This window comes from Ischnura elegans, chromosome 6 (assembly GCF_921293095.1).
Source record: "Ischnura elegans chromosome 6, ioIscEleg1.1, whole genome shotgun sequence".
Taxonomy (NCBI): domain Eukaryota; kingdom Metazoa; phylum Arthropoda; class Insecta; order Odonata; family Coenagrionidae; genus Ischnura; species Ischnura elegans.
In genome coordinates, this window is record NC_060251.1 from 11,912,725 (window position 1) to 11,933,491 (window position 20,767).

Here is a 20,767-nt window from a genome sequence, read left to right on the forward strand (position 1 = left end):
TTTTGAAGGACTTGCCTTAAAATTTTTCTTGGTGAGGGCCCCCACATCTCCTGCTTATGCTGGCGGGTATACTACACACACATGGTCTAATTGCAACTAAAACCCAAACCGAGACATGATTCCTAGCTGCGCCCCTGCTGAAAACACTTTCTAACAATTTTAACCCTGCACGATTTGTGATCCAGACCAGTGGGATATCCAGGAAATATGTTCGGGTAGGGGAGCATAAAAACAGAAAGGTTAATTTTGAAAACAGAGTACTTAATTAGTAGAGGATTTAAAACTAGTTTTAACACTTTTCTTTTTAAAAAACTTAATTTTTGAAATAATTCTTTTGTAAATTCATGAATTTTCATTTTTCTGCTATCTTTAATTTAGCAAAGTAATTGTGTTTTTATGTTTTGGGCGTGGGGAGGCATACCCCCACAAATTCCACCTCCCTATGCGACTCATCCATTCAATTTCCTGGCATCGACAAATTTTATATATATATACATTCTTTTCTGCTTTGGTCCAGGGTGCTGCTGCTGCCCTAAGATGGAGAAGGAGGAGAAGGAGCAATTGGAGGATGAAACGGAGGGGTCCTTGAGACGCCATCCTGTAAGGTGGAAGAAGACCCGGGGGCCTAGGATGCGCATACCTGACATCCAATCAATCAATTTTCTGTGGAAAGAACTGATAGGAAAGGGGTGGCTTCCTTCCTCCGCCAATACTTGTATTATACTGAATACATTCATTACAAGAGAGAGAATCCATGAAAAATAGAGGAAATTCAACCAATTAATAATTGCATATCCAAAGTTCATATATTGTCAGCTAACCCTTACACACCAAATAATAATGCAACATACAGTTTAAGCAAACATTCTTATAGTAAATTTCTGTCCTTATGCTCGATTTAACTATCTGAACTACTGATTGAATTGAGGGATTAAGCAGAAGTACACCGTCTCTTGACAGGAGTGAGTCATTACTGCCAGAATGGAATCATGCCCAACAGCTTTCCAGAATGTATAGCACGTATGTTATTGTCCTGCTGCATACGTGTCCATCAATCCTAGTTGATATGAGTGATGATGTTTCTTTGGCTATTACTCTGCATTAGAATCACACTCATGTGTGAACATTGACATTTTCATTTCAGAACCAGAACACCCGGTTCCCCTCCCTAAGGCAGTCTCTGGCACCGAGGGCAGGCCCCCACCCACCAGGACCCCTCCGAACAAGAAACGCCACAACATCCGGCACCTCCAATGCTACCTCCTCCTCTCCCAGCAGGTTTGTTGAAATCACTCTCTGAAATTCTATTTTCTATTAGCTTCGATATTATAATTGAAAATATAAGGGATTAAAAATTCAAATGCACTATCAATATAAAAATAAGCAATATCTATTTCACTTTTCCTTTAGGGTTCAATGTTGTAATAGTGAGTATTACTGGAGTGTTAGATAGTGGTAAATGGATTTGTGGAATAGAAAGTCAGAGAATGAGGGCTCAAGGGGAGCCTTTCGAGGGTACAATACACAAGGACCCAGCAATCTCGCTGATACGCCTAATCACCCAGGGAGGGGGAGGAGAGGATGGAAAAAGGAAAGAGGCACCACTGCGATAGGACCACGACGAGGGCTCTAGGGTAGGATAGGGTTGGAAGGGATGGGACGGAAAAAAACATCCTAATGCTATAGAAGCAAAAAGGGCCCAACTAAATAGAAAAACCGGGCCAAGTCATTACTGCACCAGCAATTTTAAAGGATTATCCTATGAGGAAGAATAACCCAACGATCCAATCGCTAGATTAAGATGGAAAGTGTTAGGTACAGGTTAATGGACTTGTGGAGTGAAAATGGGGTATTAAATGGGAAGCTGGGTCGCTGTGAAAGGTATAGATAAGGTAAGCAGCTTGATTCTGATGGTAGAAAACAAGATAAAAACCATCCCCCTTGTTGTGGTTAATAGCCAGGTCAAATAAAACTAAAAAATTGTTGTTCCCATAGCTTAGCCATATGGCCTTGTTTCCCGTACCCTTTTAGTTTTTCATGAAACAGATAAGGTTCATTAGTTGTGAAGAATTTACTCATATTATGCATGCAGTTATGAAGAGACATAGTCATGCATATTTTGGAGAGTATAGCCTGTAACGTTTTTTATTTCCTCTGTTGGTTCACTTCACTTACAAATATTTTATTTCACTTTAAATAATACAAACTCGGGAGCAAAGAAACACCCGTCCGCCATAGCTATCACAATCCAACTCCCCTCTCACTCCCCCTCTACTGATTACTATTGCCCGCTTCACGTCACACCAAAATCCGAAACAAACAACTCAAAATTAGGTGTTACAAGCTCTAGATAAGTTTCGAATGGCTTTCTCTAAAAAATGGTAAATCTTGGAGAAAATACTGTAGGAAAAAATTAACAGATAATTAAATAATCTTCAATTTTCCTCAGAGCTATTATTATAGTTTAACTAACTGTTTTTAAATAAGCAACCCTTTTTTTGACCTTTTTAGCATAGAATTAAAACAGTTTAAGGTAGAAATTTGAGAAATCCTGGGTAGGAAAAATCTGGCAGAGATGGGGGACTGCAATGCATAAGTTTTAAGGGAGGGACGGAAATGAAATTTGGGAAGTAGGATCTTGAAAATGGAGCAAAAGAAGGGAGGAGGCAGTATCATTTTGCAGGAGGGACAAATTATCCAGTACTGACATAGATGGATTTAGGAGGGGGCAGGTGCCCCCCCTAAACACTAAAATATAGACAAACGTTTTTATACATATAACATTACTTTCATTATGTAATGTTCAATTATGGGCCTGAATCAATTAATTTCACATTGATAGCTTTCGTGTTAAAATAAAGAAAATATTTCTTACAGCGACTGTTGTATCTTGTTTTCTAATCTCAAGAATGAAAAGATTGTTTTCCTGACAGACCAATGGAATAAGCCCCCCCCCCCCCCCAAACCCAGAAAAAATCCTGGGTCCGCCCCTGATTACAAATATATTCCAAGCGTCATGAGGAAGTGATTATCTCATGAGGAAGTATCTCATGGACTATATCCATGAAAAATGCAAACATATCAGATAGATGACATAAAAATAAGCCCGAGTTATAATATAGGTTAATCATGAAAAGCTCACGCTGGCTACCTGAAGTTGATGTTGATTCAACCCAAAACCGAGTGCTTATGACATGAAATGTGAGTTTATTGTAACCGACCTGGTAATTCAAAAAGGTGAAGAAAAGGAATGTGGTAGCTCTGGAGTGAACTAGTAGGAGAGAATTTCAGGAACTCATGAAATATGTATAGTATCCCAGAGATTGGAGAAAAGTAGACTTTAGAGAAGTGTGTTGTGAAATTGAAAGTGGAATTACCAAAGCATTCAAGATGTTAATTGAATATGGTGACAGTTTGGTGATAAAAACCCATGTATAAAAAATTATGTGAATAATATCAAATATAGAGGACTTAATAAAGTGGGAGGATGTTGAGAGTTAGCAGAGAGAAAAGACATTTAGGGGAAAAAAATGAACAATTACATCCAGAAAATAATAGGACACGGTGGATCATGGAAAAAGCAGAGTACATAATGTAATGGAAATGTTCAGAAGGAAGGAGAGGTATGTGCACTATATGTCAAGGTTTTGTCACTATTGGCCATCCAAGTAGGGTACCTCAAATCAAATAATATTAAGGCTAATGATGGAAGAATGCTAACTGAGCCCCACAAGATTCAAAGTACGTAATTGGAAAGATTTTCCCCAGAATTTGCCCCACCCCAGGAGGAGGCTGAAAATGTTGAACAGAGGTGTTGAGGAGAAGGATAATTTTGGACTTGGATGATAAACAATGATATCAGGAGAGCCCTTTACAGTATGAAGACTGGGAAATAAGCAGACGTTAACAAGCTTGCATGTCACCCAGGGTAAGCTTCTGAAGAATCAGGGTGGCAGCAGAATGTTTTTCAAACTAGTACTCTGGATCTTTGAGAATGGGTCTTGGCCAGAGGATTTTAGGAATACAAATGTTCTTCCAATTGCAAAAATGGAAGATGGTGTGAAATGCAAGAGTTAGGTACTATATTTACGTAATGCATGTACTACATGTGAGAAAGGGGCATTAAGGGTTCAAAAATAGAAAGATGGAGTCAAGGGCAAAGAAGCATTTACGTTACCATATGTTAAGTTATGGACAAGCAAAGTCAACTGGATATACAGCAACAGTGATGAGAACACTTGCTATAAGATACCCAGAACATAATCAGTACTTGTGATTCCCATCTATAGCACCCATTCCATAGATATATACTTCTGTATTTATCTGTGATTCATTCCTAATGATGAATTTCTAGACAAAGTATTTCCTAATAATTTTAACCTAAAGTTTGAGTTAAAATGTTTACACTAGGGTATCTATCAAGTGTTCGCAATTAACACATCTACACATAATATGGAAGACTTTTTGATTACCCACTTCACATTTTTCACCAAAGCATTTTTGGAACAAATTTAATCAATTCCAGATTCCATAAATAATTACTGTTAATGGTCACAGATTTACAGCAATAAATAGCCACATGCAAAAAAATAAAAAAAATTAATGATTTTTACAGCATTATTGTGAAACTGATACAATGGCATTCAGTTAGCTAAAGCATAAAACTCATTGCTCACTTCCTTTTCAGCAGCAGCCCAAATGACCCAGAGGGGCCCATCCTTCCGCCATGCCCCTTTTATCCAGGAGGCTTCTTCCCTCCGTGAGGTAATTATATTCTCTACAGTCCAGGATGACATAATGGTCGGCCAAAATAGGCATTGGCCTATGGTGACATTTTGATACCAAATATCCTGTTGCTCACATTTACTTCTTTTCCATGAATTTCCCTGGCAGTTAAAGTTCAGCCATCCTAAGTACATTAATTAAGCAAGGTTAAACACTGATTAACCGACTAATTCTATTTCCTACTGTAGCAATATGCAATATATGCATTGTCTATTTATACTTTTTATCATAATTAGTCTTTATGTATGCCAATGAGATCTTGGTAATTTGATCGTTCTTTTCTAGACAAAAAAAATTGAACTTGACATAGGTGATGTCAATATGTGACAATGAAAAAACAACACCATGTGATATTCAAACCTATGATTACTTCAAGGTTAGCAGGTGAAGAATCTCTTTCCAGCTTAACCTGGAATTTTTACAAAACTTCCTCCTTCTGTTTAAGTGCACATATTTAAGTTGCATTTAATATTTTTACAATATTTAAATGCACTCAAATATTCGAAGGTGGAAAGGTCACCTCAGATTATGCTAATTTGATGCATTTAAAAAAGAGAAGCAAATTCCTGACCACTGACCACTGCACTGCACACTGGTCTACTGAAGCATTAGTTAGGATAACGAAGAAAGATGCACTTTGTTTGAATTTATGTGCATATTGGGTAAGAAAGAGAGGGGAGAATCAACGGGATGAGGGACGAGAGCGGCCTCAATCCAAAATCCATTTTGTCACAGCTCTTGGGCATTACCAGAAGAGAAGCACGTCTCAATCTTCGTACACTTCTCTGGCCACTTGAGAGGCCTCTTCATAGACCGTAGACTCCTGACCTGCGTTCTCGGATCTAAAAATATTGCGAGCAATACGAAAATTTGTCATTACTACTCTAAAAGTTGGAAACATTAATTTCCTTTACCCTTTCTCTGCTGTTCAATCTTCGAAAACTTTCTCCTCGCTCGCAGCGAAAAAGTTAAAATGCATTTTGTGGGGCCATGGAGCAGGTACTTCCAGGGTGGGTGTGGTACACCCTCCGAAGGGTCGCAAATCCAGGACTCTTTCCTTGACAACCTCACCCTTGCTGGTCCCTCTCTTTTACCCTGCTAACCGGAGGCCTCCCTCCCCAAAACTGACCGCTCTGACTGCATTTTTTAAAGTTTACATTTTATAGCACAGGAAATAAGAACCTCTGATCCTTAAACCAGTGTCGATTAACGAAAACCAAATCTTCCCTTCCAAGTCTATAGGCATTAGGGCTATTTCACCATCTACCCATTACAGCCAGAATGACCAGTATTGTACTGATGACATTGTATTTTGATGGAACCTATATATATTTGACTATATGTGATTTCTTTTACATATTTTTGTAGTACTTATTTCTGACGAGGTCTCAGTATTTCGAATATTAATAAAATTATTATTATTATTATTCCTAAATGGTCATTTTCAGTGGGCCACAGCCACGTTGCTTGTCGCTTCTCACTAAGTATTTATGATGCCTTTTTCTTAGTGTATGCAAATTTTTAAATTTCTTTTTTAGCCTTCCCGTGATTTCTTTAAAGGCGACGTAAACATTTATAGGGGAAGGTGTTGTACCTTGGAACACTTGTACCTTGGAACATTGAAGATATTTAGTACTTACCATGGCATCTAGTGGGAATGGTTTGAACTATGTGAAGCTACCTCCAGTAGATGCTCAATTGTTTTGAAATGGCTGCCTGATGTTTACAAGTTTTGATGTAAACTCCAGTTGAATTTTATGTGGCGAAAAAGTAATTATTCAGAGATAGTATTTTCGATTGACTGAATCTTCATCACGATTGTTAGTGAATTTTCATCTAGTTGTTCTTAAACTGTAAGTATAACTGTGTCTATTACTACTTATTTTAATGTTAATTGTTGTAATTTATATGAAGAAGTCGGTGTTTGGAAATGAATGTTGTAGTTGGTGTACCTCTGAACACTATTGTTAGTGTACCTTGGAACATGTTCCAAGGTACACTAACATGAATCATTTTTGTAAATTACTTACTAAAGACAATTATGATGAAGCTACATACCAGTATCTATTTTGTTTTAGGTTAGGCCAGAATATGCCTAGAAGTAAAGAAGGTAAGAAACGATCAGCAGTTGTAAAAGAAAATATTGAATGTGCAGTTATGGCAGTCATAAATGGTGAAATGTCATTGCGGCAAGCATGTGCAGATTTTACAGTAAAATTGGGAACACTACACAGACATATTGAAATTCATAAACAGTCAGGTTCAGATGTGTATAAATATGAAGCAACAAATGCAGTAAAACAAGTTTTTAATATTACAATGGAGGAGGAACTGCTTGACTACATAAAGCAGGCAGCTCTTCTGCATTATGGGTTAACGAAATGGGAGATACGGGAGCTTGCATACCAGTATGCTAAAGCAAACAAAGTTAAATATCCTCAACAGTGGGATGAAAACCAAACTGCCGGAGGTGAATGGATGAGAAATTTTATGAAGAAACATGAAGCTTCGGTTGCACTTCGGAAGCCTGAAGCAACGTCTCTTGCTCGATCAACAAGCTTTAATAAATTCAATGTACAAGCATTCTTTAAAAATGTTAAAACTGTTCTGGAAAAGCATGGTCCATTTCCTGCACATCAAATTTACAATGTGGATGAGACAGGGCTATCAACGGTCCACGTACCACCGAAAATTGTGGCTCCAAAAGGCATGAAACAGTTGGGAAGTATGACTTCTGGAGAAAGGGGACAGAATGTGACCATGATTGCTGCAATTAACGCTGTTGGGAATCACATTCCTCCTATGTTTGTGTTTCCGAGAGTAAATTTCAAGGATTTCATGTTAACTGGAGCTCCAGTAGGTAGCATAGGAGGTGCTAACCCATCCGGGTGGTCCAATGAGAGTCTATTCTTGAAATTTTTAGATCATTTCATACAACATGCAAAGCCTTCAAAAGAGGAACCAATTCTCATGTTCCTTGACAACCATGATAGCCATGTGAATATCCCAGTTATTGAGAAGGCCCGAGCTTCAGGAATAATTATGATCACATTTCCTCCACACACTTCACATAAACTTCAGCCTCTAGATCGGACAGTTTTTGGTTCTTTCAAGATGCATTATAATAGGGCAATGAATAACTGGATGTCCTCCAACCCAGGGAAATCTGTGTCAGTGTATGATGTTGCTCAATTGGTGGGCAGAGCATTTCCTCTTGCTTTTACTACCAGCAACATTCTGAGTGGTTTTAGTGCTACTGGCATCTCGCCACTGAATGAGGACATTTTTCAGGAAGATGAGTTTCTTTCCTCGTATGTCTCAGACCGTCCCGATCCAGCACTGAATCCAGGAGAAAGGCATGAGCCACTGCAATTGGTGAGTAAACCTTCAACAAGTGAAGAGCCTACAATCTCACCAGTGATGATCAGACCGTTTCCAAAGGCGCTGCCTAGGAAGGGGACTTCTAAAGGAAGAGCAAAAGGAAAATCTAGAATTCTAACAGACACACCCAACAAGGAGGAAATTGCAGCACAGAAAACAAGTGGTATCAGTAAGAAGAAAAAGCCCGTTAAACGTAAGTTGATAATAGACGATAGTGGGGACGAGTGCGAACAGGTGATTTGTCAAGATTCTTCATATAAAGAAGTGAGTGTGCAAGAAATACTTGAGTGTACAACAAGATGCTGAAGACAAAATCGAAGAAAATGCCATTGCAGTGGGTATGGGAGAAAAAAGCATGAAATATGTTCTTCCTCTAAAAAGTGTTGTTCGTGCAGTGGGGCAGTTTGTAGCAGTTACATATGATAACGAATTGTATCCTGGGAAAATAATCAATGTTAATGATGATGGGGCAACCATTAGCTCAATGACAAAATCAAAAAAGTCATGGAAATGGCCAGAGAAAGAAGACATTTTAATATATCCATGGGAAGATATTTTAGGTGGTATTAACTCTCCAAGGCAAATTTCAAAAAGAGGATTTTTTCATGTACCAGAATTAAACTCAATGAATTAGGACATAACGTTTGCTAAATGTTCACTTAGTATTTGTATGAGTATAGATGTTTTCATATTAAAAGATTAGATGGACTGCTAATACGTTTGCCAGATTTATACAAGCCATGTTCCAAGGTACAACATGAGATGTTCCAAGGTACAAGAAGTCACTGTACCTTGGAACACATGTCATTGATATCAAAATTAAATGATTGCATTAAGGATCTGTTTATTATTTATCTGAATGGCATTTAGAAAACATATACAATAGTGGTACCAAAGAATGGAAACAGGCAGAACCTCCGACCTCTCCTTTAAAGTATCAAAATGATTAAAAAACCAAAATCTGTTCCAAGGTACAACACCTTCCCCTACTCATTGGTAGAATTGACTCAAATTATGTAGGCTGAATATTAAATGTTTTAATCTCCTTAGGAGGTGTTTTTAGCATTGATTGGAACTATTCTGATTGGCTGTCATAACAAGAGGTTTACTGTGATTGGTAGGCTACGAGATCGAAAATTTGGTGCTAGAAATTTTTCATTTTGAGGACTCATTACCAGGGCTCAGCTTGTCGTTGGAATGAAAAATTAAAGCCACAACAAATTGCAATCAGTCTCAAACACATACATTTCATAGCACTGTGGTTATTTCTGGCACAATTTTGAGGTGAGGGAGAAAATGTGAGAATAGTTCAGGTTTTAATATGCTATGCAGTTTCCTCTACGAAAGGAAATTCAATGTCGATCTTGAAAGCAAAAGCAACAATGTGCTGCAGTTATGTGCCATGAATGGGATTTGTAAACATGCTGTAATTGTATGATGATAACAATGTTTAATGTCCTGATATTTTTGCAAGTATAACATAGGATATTGTCATACAATACAAAGAAGAGACAAGCAGTTAAGTATATGTATTCATATTACTAGGTACATTCGTAATGTTTTGTTTAAGAGTCTTAACCAAGTGTTTAAAATTCTCCATAAGCCTTTTTTTAGTAAAAATTCATTCTCATAAAAATATAATAAAAATAATAAGGGTATGCTTTTAGCTGTTAGCATGTTGCTTCAAACATATGAAAATTTATTTTTATGTTAATGTAAGGTCATTGCAAAATACATTTTTCATGTATAAGCACTTATTGATAAATAGGACTTATTCTCACGCGCAACATTCCCATCTCATTTAAATGAAGGAATTTATTTTTCACTTACTTTACCTCATGCAGTATCATGATAATTTTTAAAAACATTTTGCACTCTGTTATAAAAATAATGTATGAACTAGTTTCATTTACCTTATCCTTGACATTTGCAATCGTCTCAATTTACTGTAGCAGATCATTTTGTTTTTTTTTTAAGATATTCTGCCATATAAAATGAAAATTAAGATTTAATGATGGAACGGTCTTCTTTTTAGGGTAAAAGAGTTACGAGAGTGGCGTGTGGATCAGCTCACACGTTAGCGTGGAGCACAAGGAAACCTGTTTCTGATGCTGGCCGGCTACCGGCTCGTGTACCCCTAGAATACGATCTCTTGAGGGACATTCCAATTCCTATCCTTCGCAATCGCCTTCTCCTGTTGCACAATTTCTCTGATCTCTTCTGTCCGAGTGTTGCCATGTTTCCTTTGGGAAGTGGTGTGAATCTAGGGGCCTCAATGGATCCTGCAAGTGGACGTGGGAGGAAAAGTGGAGGTGAGGGCAGTGGAGCAAAGACCTCAGAAGATGATCACAAATCTGGAGATACAAAATGGGAAGGACCCCTTTGTGGGAACATGGATAAACTGCGTGGCATTTTGCTTTCTACTGCAAAGGAAACAATTTTTAGAAAAGTAAAGTCTAGGTGTTTTTATTTTGGCATACTAAAGAATGCCAGGACTTTTTTGGTGAATTTGTATGTTTGCACTTAATAATAATAATAATATTTATTAACTTCATTGGGATAATACATCCATGAGTTTGGTCAAGACAATACAACATAAAATACTAACATATAATAAAATACAATACAACCGAGCTATACAAACATACAGCTATCAGTGGGATTGAGGTCATAGGTTAATACACAACACCAGTAAAAATTAAAAAAAAACTTAAAAATTTATAAATAGCCTGATAGTAAAATCGCGATTATCCAGGCCAATGATGGAGATAGTGGGCACTAATTAATAATCAGAAAACATGGGTAATCCAAATATTCCCTTTCATTTTTTGTAATGTTTATAATTTATGCAAACCAAACAATTTTTTATTATTTATGTGCAAAGTCTGTTATTTTAGATTGCTTCCCGGAGTCATTGAGAGTTTTCTTCACCCGACCGCGATCTTTTTAGTGGCAATTACCATATTTATCTGAATGTAGTCTCCTCTTAAGTAATGGTGGACTATATTCAAACCTTTTTTTTTCCCCAAAACTTAATCTTTAAAATTAGTGGGTGGACTATATTCAGAGAAATATGGTATGTAATTGTACTCATATTCCCTGACCTCCATAACCCCAGCAATTAACTGTTGACTCAGGTGAGTGCTTGGCTACGACTCATTAGGCCCGGTGCTTATTTATTTTAAATGATCGATTTAAGAATTTGTGGTCTCAAAATGTTTAAATGGTGAGAAAACAATTGCCTGCCTGAGGTGCCTAAAAGCAACTTTATCTTGACTATCTCTGATGATTTTCATTTTTTGATTGCATTGTGATAAATTTTTGTGCTTACAACCAAAAGTTTGCTTGTTCATAACCTCATAGCTGTATTACCTCGTAAGGAAGCAGATATTTTTCCACATGTGCTGAGATATAATCAAATATGTTACACAATATTTCTCACCGTTGTGTGCGGTGTAAATAAATTTTTGTGCTTAATATTATGTGAATGTAATTAAACTTTGATATTTCATTCCAGGTGGTGCAAGCAACAATGGTGAGAGACAGGCAGCATGGCTCTGTGATTGAACTGAATAGAATCCAAGTTCAAAAGTCAAGATCAAGTGGAGGATTGGCTGACCCTCATGGTGTCCGCTCAGTTTTTGGTCAAATGGTATCAAAGATGGAGCTCTTGTTCCGCAGAGATGCTCTTCTACTCCCTCATCGTGTGTGGAAAGTAAAATTTGTCGGTATGTATATTCCCAAAAATGAGAATTGATTCTCAACCTTCTTTAATTTTCAGTCACATCACATGTAATATTTTTTTATACAGTTAGCCTGTTGGTTAACTTTAATGAAATATTAATGACATGTCATCAGGCTTTCGATATAATATGCTGTGAAACAGGGCTGGAATTTTAAAATCCCTAGTACTAGAAATTATGGATAAGCAATCATTGGAAGAGTGATAGATGATGATTCCACTGTAATTAGGTCTTGTACAAAATTCCATAGAGTTATTGTGGGGAATCATACTAACGTCATTGGTTTATGAAATTATAGGGACCTCTGTATCATCAATGGAAAAGAAATAGTTGCAAAAATGGACAATACTTAAATGTCTTTTGTTTCCAAGTTTTGGGAACAGAATGTATTATACAATTTCAAAATGATGATTATTTTCTTGGCTGCACTGAATTTATATCACCATTCTGTTAAAACAAATATGTATCATTATTTTGACATTTCATGTGAAAAACCACGTTTTAAGTGACATTTTGCCTGTTGTGCCCCCAGGTGAAGGTGTTGATGACTGTGGAGGAGGGTACAGTGAGAGTATAGCAGATATGTGTGAGGAATTACAAGAAGGAGCCGTTACACTTCTGGTACGTACTCCCAATGCACGTGGTGACCATGACTATACTCCACCCCCAACCTCTGTGAATGCAGCTGCGACTAATGGCAATGCATCATCTATTGGAACAGATGCTTGTTTCCTTCTCAATGCACAAGCCCCTTCCATATGAGAATGTTCAGGTTTTTAGGTATGCTATTAAGTGTATGGTTTCTAAGTTTGGATCTCTGGTGTCTTCTTTTCCCATTGAGAAAAACTGATCTCATTTTTATCGTTCATTACTTTCCCACTACATAATTTGGGAAAAAATGTTTTTTGGAACAATATATGATAATTTTTAGTTAAGATATAATAAAATTTACTGATACTATATAGTATTATTTTCTTGACTTTTATCATTGCTCGTATGGCTATTTGTTATTATCCTTTTAGGAGTCTTAATGGGTGTGGCTATAAGGACTGGAAGCCCATTAAGTCTAAACTTAGCAGAACCTGTGTGGAAGCAATTAGCAGGACCCTCCTTGACGCCTGCAGGCTTATCAGAAGTTGATCGTGATTATGTTCCAGGTAAGGTTAAGCATCATTCATGGTTAATTTGGTTCTGAAGATGGTTAAAAGTAGTGAAATGGTACAATGAAAATGTACTTGCAAGTCAAGGTAGATGTAGATATTGTAAATTATGAAACATTTTTACATTTTATTTAGGTTTGACGTGTATTCGTGATATGGATGGCGATGAAGCAGCATTTAGAAGTCTGGCAATGCCATTCTCAACTCCATCATCCACTGGCCACGAGATTACTTTGTCTACCCGCCATCGCAGAATCACCCCTAGTCATCGACATGAATATGTCAAGCTTGCTTTGCATTGTAGGTCAGTTGTTATTGTGTAAAGTTTCTTCCCTGTTGTATGGCATAAATATTTTCCATTTTTATGGTGACGGTATATATGAGCTATAATTTATCAGAAATATAGATAAGAAGTAGCCACCCATAGTCATAATCTCCCTGATTTTTCTTACCAGACTCAAATGGTATCTAATTTCTCTTGTTGTCTTTCTTTCGATCTTTCCCGACTCAACATTATTCAGACCATGAATTTGATGAGCAAGTTGCAGCTGTTAGGGAAGGCATGGCACGAGTTGTACCAGTGCCTCTGTTATCCTTATTTAGTGGCTATGAATTGGAGACTATGGTCTGCGGCTCTCCAGACATACCTTTGAGTCTTCTAAAATCTGTTGCCACCTATAAAGGGAAAAGAAACTTCTAAATATAAGATTATTTTTAATTTTAGTTGGGTTATTACTTTCTTGAATAAAAGTGGTAAAAGTTGATCAGAAACATCTGGAAAATAATCAGGCTTTTAAAAACATTAATTTTCCAAAATGTGGGAGAAGTTTGTTGCAATGAATGCCAATATGGAGGAAGTTAGGTGGCTCATTGTGGCTTCCTGTCTCAGGAGTTGATGTGCCTTGTGAATTGCCTCTCTCATAATTTAAAACAGTGTAAAAAGTTAAAACGAAATCATGTAGTATTGATTTTCAAAGTAGTTTCCTAAGTGCTGAGAGAATTCAATGCTTCTTTGAGGAAGTATAAAATCTGATCACCATAACTCATGTATTAAATGGTTATGCTTTGTTGTGCTTCAATTTTGCGCTCGTATTTCATGGATATAAGGATAGGTATAAAAATTTCAGTAAATGATGAAAACTTCGGGCCTGAGTCATTAGATAAAATTTCATTGTAGGAGATGCTTAATGGGATTGTAGCTAAAGTTTTGACACTTTTATAGGTTTTGACGGTAATTCACCTCTTGTCCAGTGGTTCTGGAATGTTTTGGAGGAGTTCACTAATCAAGAGTGATCATTATTTCTTCGATTTGTTTGGGGAAGGACTCGACTTCCAAGGACTATTGCTGACTTGAGAGGAAGAGACTTCGTATTGCCGGTTTGTACACCTATCTTTGTCAGTATCTGAGAAGTAAAGTGTGCCACAATATTTTCACCATTGCTGAGTAAACATTAATTTGTATGATGATCATATGGTTAATATTTTATTCTACACAGGTTTTGGATAAATACAACCCACCAGATCACTTCTTGCCTGAGAGTTACAAATGCTTCTTTCTTCTTAAGATGCCAAGGTATTCTTGTAAGGTAAGCTTTCAATGTGCCCATAAATTTTTCAAAGCTCATACCTTTGTTAAAATGTATTTTTTGTTTAGGATTTAAATTTTTTGCAACTTTGTTATCAATATTTCAATGGACTCTAATTGGATACTTAATATTGTGCCCTTGCCTTTACTCTAGCGTGGTTAATTAAATACAGTGGCGTGCATATTTGCCCTATTTTCTTATTATCTAAATTACAGCATGTACATCATTATCAATCTGTAATGAGTTTATTCTTTATTGTTGATTTTTTGCAGACTGTTCTCCGTGAAATACTAAAGAGTGCAATCCACTTCTGCAAGTCCATTGACACGGATGAGTATGCTCGGGCAGCAATGACATCAAGTACGGCATCCACCACAGTTCCTCTTGGAGCTGGTGGTGGCAGTGGACTTCCTCCAGGCAGTGGTGCTGGAGTTGATGGTTGTGGCAGCAGTGGGATACGAGGTGGTCATGGATTGGATGACACCACCACCACTTCGAGTGATAGTGAGGAAGGTGGTGCTGTTGGAGGTGGCATAGGCCGTCGGGGGGGGGGGGGGAGATGCGGGTGGCTGTAGTGACAACAATCCGCTTGGAATAGTTGACATTGAAAGGGATAATGATGACCTTGATAGCTACAAAAGTGAGGGCATTCCAATATCTTATTTGTAATCTGCTTGAGATAAACTGGAGAAAATTTCTGTGATGAAGTTGGCACATTGCTAGGGAAATGAAATCCACTGAAAAGGAAATAATGGTTCCTTGAGGTAGGTGGTGCACTATTGGCCGTTTGAGTTGATTTTTTTCTTCCTGTTCTAGTCAGTTGTTCATTTGAACTATTCACTTAGCAATAGCCCAAGGCAATGAAAGATTCGGTGGAATAGTACTTCAGGTTATTTATTTCAAAAAGGCTTTTGTTTATTTGAATGATGTTAATTCATTTTGTATAGTACTACTGTTTTATCATGAGTACAATGATATTTGCCTTTTGTATTTTTATTTTAATGAAGAGTTTAGGAAATTGTTTTTCCTAAATAAACCATGCTTAAATGCAGAATATGTATGTGATTTACAAAAGAAAATCTCTGGCAATATCCTCACACTATGCTGTGAACCTGAGTAGTCTCCCAGCCTTGTGGTCCTTTAGTAGACTATTGTCTAGCAAGGAGACATCACAGGCTTGACAATAGGGATTTTAATAGCAAATATTTTCTGAAATAGTTAAGGGTATACTGAAAAAGGCACACAGTCCCTGCTCTGTGATAAAAATGCTCTCATAAGTATCACCAACACTGGTTAAAATTTTTATAATTAGTTTGATGCAGATGTCACTGCATTTCCCTTATGACCTAACCTTTTCACAATTGCATTGGTATTCTCATTCACATACTTCCTCCCCTGTTCCTTTTTTTTCTATTTTAACAGAGGTCTTCCAGTGGCATCTACCATTCCCTTGTCCTACAAAAATGGTCTTTAATAGGCTATCATATATTGTTGCATATTATATTTCTGTTTTTCTTCAAACTCTTGAAGTTCTTAGGCACAAAAATCAGCTTCGAGCAAGTTTTTTCAGAGTAATCTAATCAGATTTAGGTCTTCTTTCTTTTTTCTTAGGTGCTAGTTAACATGAAACTACTGAATCTGCTAATCCTAAATCTAATATTGAGCTCAATGTAGCCAAAACATTGAAGAATTGAAGAATTTGAGCTACAAGAGCACCCCTCATCAAACACCTCGGTTTCTCCAAATAGAATATTCCTTTTCTTCCTCTGACGCAGTCTTCCTCTCCCGCATCCCTTTCACCACAGTAGTAGACATCATGTAAGGATTAGATAAGACCTTCAATAGCGATTACATATATTATTATATATAGCCCGGTAAAAATGTTCATACCTTTAATATCAACCTATAGTTGATCAGAACTCCCAAAGCCAGCCATACCTCAATTAGTCTGAGAGACTGTTTCATTGATCTACACAAATTGAACGTCCATAGTTATTTCTTCAAAAATTATTTGACTTATTCTATCATCTGGAGATATAAAAATATGTAATTCAGGTCGCTATGATGGTAAAGTAATATCTTTTTCCCCTCTATAGTCCCTATGGATCACACCATTATTTCCCACCTCCACACCATATTTAACACTGGATCCAGATTGATTCTTTCATAGAAACACTTTGGTATCTCTAGAGAGAATATGCTTCTCACCAGAACTCCCATTATGTATTAGGAATGATCTATAATATATACAATCTATAATATATACATCTATATTACATACAACCCGATGTGTGACACATACCTCATTGACCACTCACTGACCACTGATTCACGTATACGAAATCCCAACCACTTCCGGACGTGCTGGGATGACGAAATTTTTACCGTGGGTGGGGAAAAAATATTGATCGGGGGGAAAAATCCGAAAACTCGAAAAAGTCGATTGGTTTTCGAGATATATCGATCCGAATTAACATTGGAGCCCTATGGGACTAAAACCTTTTCCTTTTATATCCTAATTATAAATGTCACAGGAACATGAATTGTCTCTGACAGAAACTAGATTTTTTGGCTGATTTATAGTTGCAAAATTTTTTGCCATTCTTAGATTTGAAGTATTTTATATAATTATTATAAATTTCCAATGCTTTTCTTATGGGCCTATCTTTGGATTTTTTTAAAACCAACTTGCTATAGTTGTAGGAAAAGGTCCTTAACGTATAAGGTACAAGATTTTTTTGTTGAATTTTTTGTTGTGGTTTTCTTAGCAATATTTTTATTTTAAGCATTTTTTTTTAACTTTTTAAAATTTCTAATGCTTTTCTTATGGGCCTAACTTTGGAATTTTTTTGACCAACTTGCAATAATCGTAGGCCAAATTCATTGAAATGCATGATACTAGATTTTTTCTCAATTTTTTGGCTATCTTTAAATATCCATACTTCGAACAAATTTCGAGTAGGTAATTAACGATTACCGATTTTCCATTAAAATTGCGACTCCTACAACGTTTGGTAACTTACAACACATCCGCCGTGAAGTTTGCATTCCCCCAAAACACAATTTTAGATATTTCGGAATTTTTTTTTGCCACTTCCCGACGAGGTAAGTGGATCTGGTGGGCTGGACCCATTGATGGCTGTAATGTTGGCATTTACTGATACTCCTTATTAATCCTAAATCCCATTTTCGAGCAGTCTTAGGAGAAAGATTGGAATGGTTGCTGCCTCCTACTCCTCAATTAAGTCACCGAAGAAAAGAATAGAGATGAAGCAGCAACAATTTTAGTTTCGAGTATTTTAGGCTGTTTTTTGGGCATCCCCAACTCCTCCAGGAATGTTGGTACCATTTCATTTGCAGATAATCCAATATTTTCATAGGTTGTCTTCTCACTATTATAACCTTGATTTGAGAATTATCTCACACTATTTTTTGCTAGGTGAGTTATTCCGAACTTTTCTTTATTTTTAAATGTATAAATGTATTTTATATCCAAAGAGATATCTTGTTCTCAGATTTTCTCATGTCGACTTTGTGCCCTTATTGAGTTCTATGTGTGAGGCATTGAATTTACTGAGTCTACCTCGGATTGATATATGTGTTTGCTCTTGATCCCGAAAAAAATTATTAGCTTGAGTACCTACATTTTTTCTCATAAAATATGTTGTGCTGATGCCTACATTAGTTTATGAATAAGAATATTTTTTAAAGTAGTCATTTTTTATTTCCCCTAATGAGAATATGATGTTGATGTATTGATGGACTCATATGTCCATAATAAAACCCTACGATAATTTGTATGTCAAGTTCTAGTAAATATCTAATATATACTGCTCTTAAATAGTCAAATTTTACACCATTCCCCCATAATGACACTATCATAATGACACTATCAAGTAATCTAGTTGAAAAAATTCCTTTTCTAGATGTACATTTCCTGTAAAGTATGATCTAATGGTAGGTTTTTAATTAATGTCCAAACCATAATTAAATGTATATACACCTAAATCTCTCTAGCATCTGCTGGTTTCCGTTTTTTCAAATGTGATTGAGGGGATGGTAGATTATTTTTCAAAAATGTTTCTCTATATTTGCTAGGCTTGGAAAAATTGTTTCGGTCAATTCTCTGTCAACAATATTTGAGAAATTTTCCACCAACGTATCAACCTATCATTATTATATAAGACCACATTTTCCATTTAAAAGATTTTTTTACCAAATTATATACTCTGTAATATAATAGTAGAGAACTCTGAAAATTAAAAATAGAATATCTTTATGTAAAACAAAAACTACGTGAATGAGAAACATACACGTGAAATTTAAGAGCTCAAGATTAACTTTTAATTGAGATAATCAGCTTTAAAAGTCCGCATAGGAGCTTCGGCCATGCCAACGACGATAAACGTATTTCTATTGGTTGATGCGGCGTGACGTGTGAACCTCATGAATGTCGCGTGAGTACAGTAGGGGAAAGAGAAAAAACTCAAGGGGGGGCACAAAATATATCTTGAGTTGTCTTTACTTTTATCGTAATAAAAAAATGATCAAGTCATGGGCAGAGTAAAGGAAAATTTAATTCAAAGTGATAATATGCATGTAAAAGACAATGTCATCTTATGGTATGAAAAAGTTACAATTGTGGTTTTGCAATGTTCGGCAATACGGCTAAACCCGCAAGGGTGGGGGGGGGGGGCGCTTCCCCCATCTGTATCCGCCAGTGCTTGCGAGTAATGCTTGAAGAAGCCGTAAACACATTGTGTTCGTGGAAATAGTGGCCAAAAGTCTATCATCTTGGCGTAACAAAACGTTAATTTTGTTCTGGCTCATTCCCGAAATATACTGACATTATCAAACAAGAATTTGAACAATTTTACTGTCTCAAAACGAATCATTTTATTGAAATTAAACTTCTTAAAATGAACTTTTTACAGTTTTGAGAGAGATGGTAATCAGGGCAATCATCGTTGATGCTTCAATTTGTGGACATACCATCGTTAAACCCTTTACTCATTACAGTTTTTTAAATTTTCGGATGCAAATAATGAAATAAATGAAAAAATTGTGCTATAGCTATATCTGTTTTCTTGCCCACTAAAGTGAGGGAATTCGGAGTTTTCTCCGTTTCTTTTAGGCGTAGCGTTCAAATTTCGTTGGAACAGCATTTTCTTAAAGGAGAGGCCGCGCTTTGATCAATTGTATCACTGATAATTCTTCAAGTCAGTTTCGTACAATAAAAAATGTTTAACAAGTGTCATCAAAATAAAAGAGTAACTCAGATATGGGGATTTTTAATTGAAAATATCCGTAAGTACACTTATGCATACATCTGAGTTACTCGTACAATCGATTGTACAGTGAATAATCACTTCACATAAGTTTTAGGACAAAGTTTGTGGCACCACTTCTGCTTCTCAAGGAAATTTCAATTCTTTCGTAGTTTTATGCAGCGCTCAGCTAATATTCCGCTTGTGAGTGAACATATACACACTCAAAGGGAAATTTTGCTTTTTAATTGCAACTTTATCATTCTGCTTCAATTTATTTTGGATTAAATGATAATTTTGTCTGCATTTACTGCATATTTGCCCTGGTTTTCACTGTTTGGTTATATCTTGCGCATTTAAAGCCAACCACTGCAACGGAAAGGGTCTTCGACGCAAAGAAGAACATAAGAATCAGGGTCTTCTGAGCACATACGAATTTTTTGCGGTGTGTGGCCAAAGACAACAAAAAAAGCAATGGAAACTAATTCCCTTTGAGAAGCATAAAAGACATTTGAATGACCCTCATAAAATCTATAACAGCTTATCTCTGAAGGAATGTGCTGTCTACGTGCAGCATCGTATCACTGTCTTCCTTGGTCTGGGTCGTTTGGCACCATAAAAACAAAATACTTTTCTGGTGTTTAACGAGAGGTAGATTCACATCTCGGTACAAAACAATATACATAAGGTTTATTCCCACTCATTTAAAGTTCTCCGTTTTTACTATTTTTTAAACTCAAAATAACGTAAACGACAATGCACTCTAGAAAAATCTTCTCGGGAATGCGCGCGGGTTAGATTATTTAAGAGCGCCGACGTTTCGGGTACCGACTCGCTACCCATTC

At 36.6% G+C, this 20,767-nt stretch overlaps 2 protein-coding genes across 2 annotated transcripts in view; both read left to right on the top strand.

Moving 5' to 3' along the window:
* Positions 1-20,767, top strand: part of LOC124160453 (cuticle collagen 2-like) — a 146,847-nt gene that overhangs the window by 81,196 nt on the left and 44,884 nt on the right. The window contains exons 2-3 of the mRNA XM_046536305.1: positions 14,566-14,655; positions 14,928-15,195. Coding sequence (XP_046392261.1) covers positions 14,566-14,655; positions 14,928-15,195 — 358 coding nt within the window. The remainder of the gene's footprint in view (positions 1-14,565; positions 14,656-14,927; positions 15,196-20,767) is intronic.
* LOC124160363 (E3 ubiquitin-protein ligase HERC2-like) lies at positions 11,612-13,747 on the top strand. Its single transcript, XM_046536203.1, has 6 exons — positions 11,612-11,894; positions 12,442-12,616; positions 12,655-12,689; positions 12,932-13,066; positions 13,205-13,373; positions 13,591-13,747. Exons 1-6 carry the CDS (start codon positions 11,699-11,701, stop codon positions 13,595-13,597), a joined length of 717 nt encoding a protein of 238 aa, XP_046392159.1. The 5' UTR covers positions 11,612-11,698; the 3' UTR covers positions 13,598-13,747.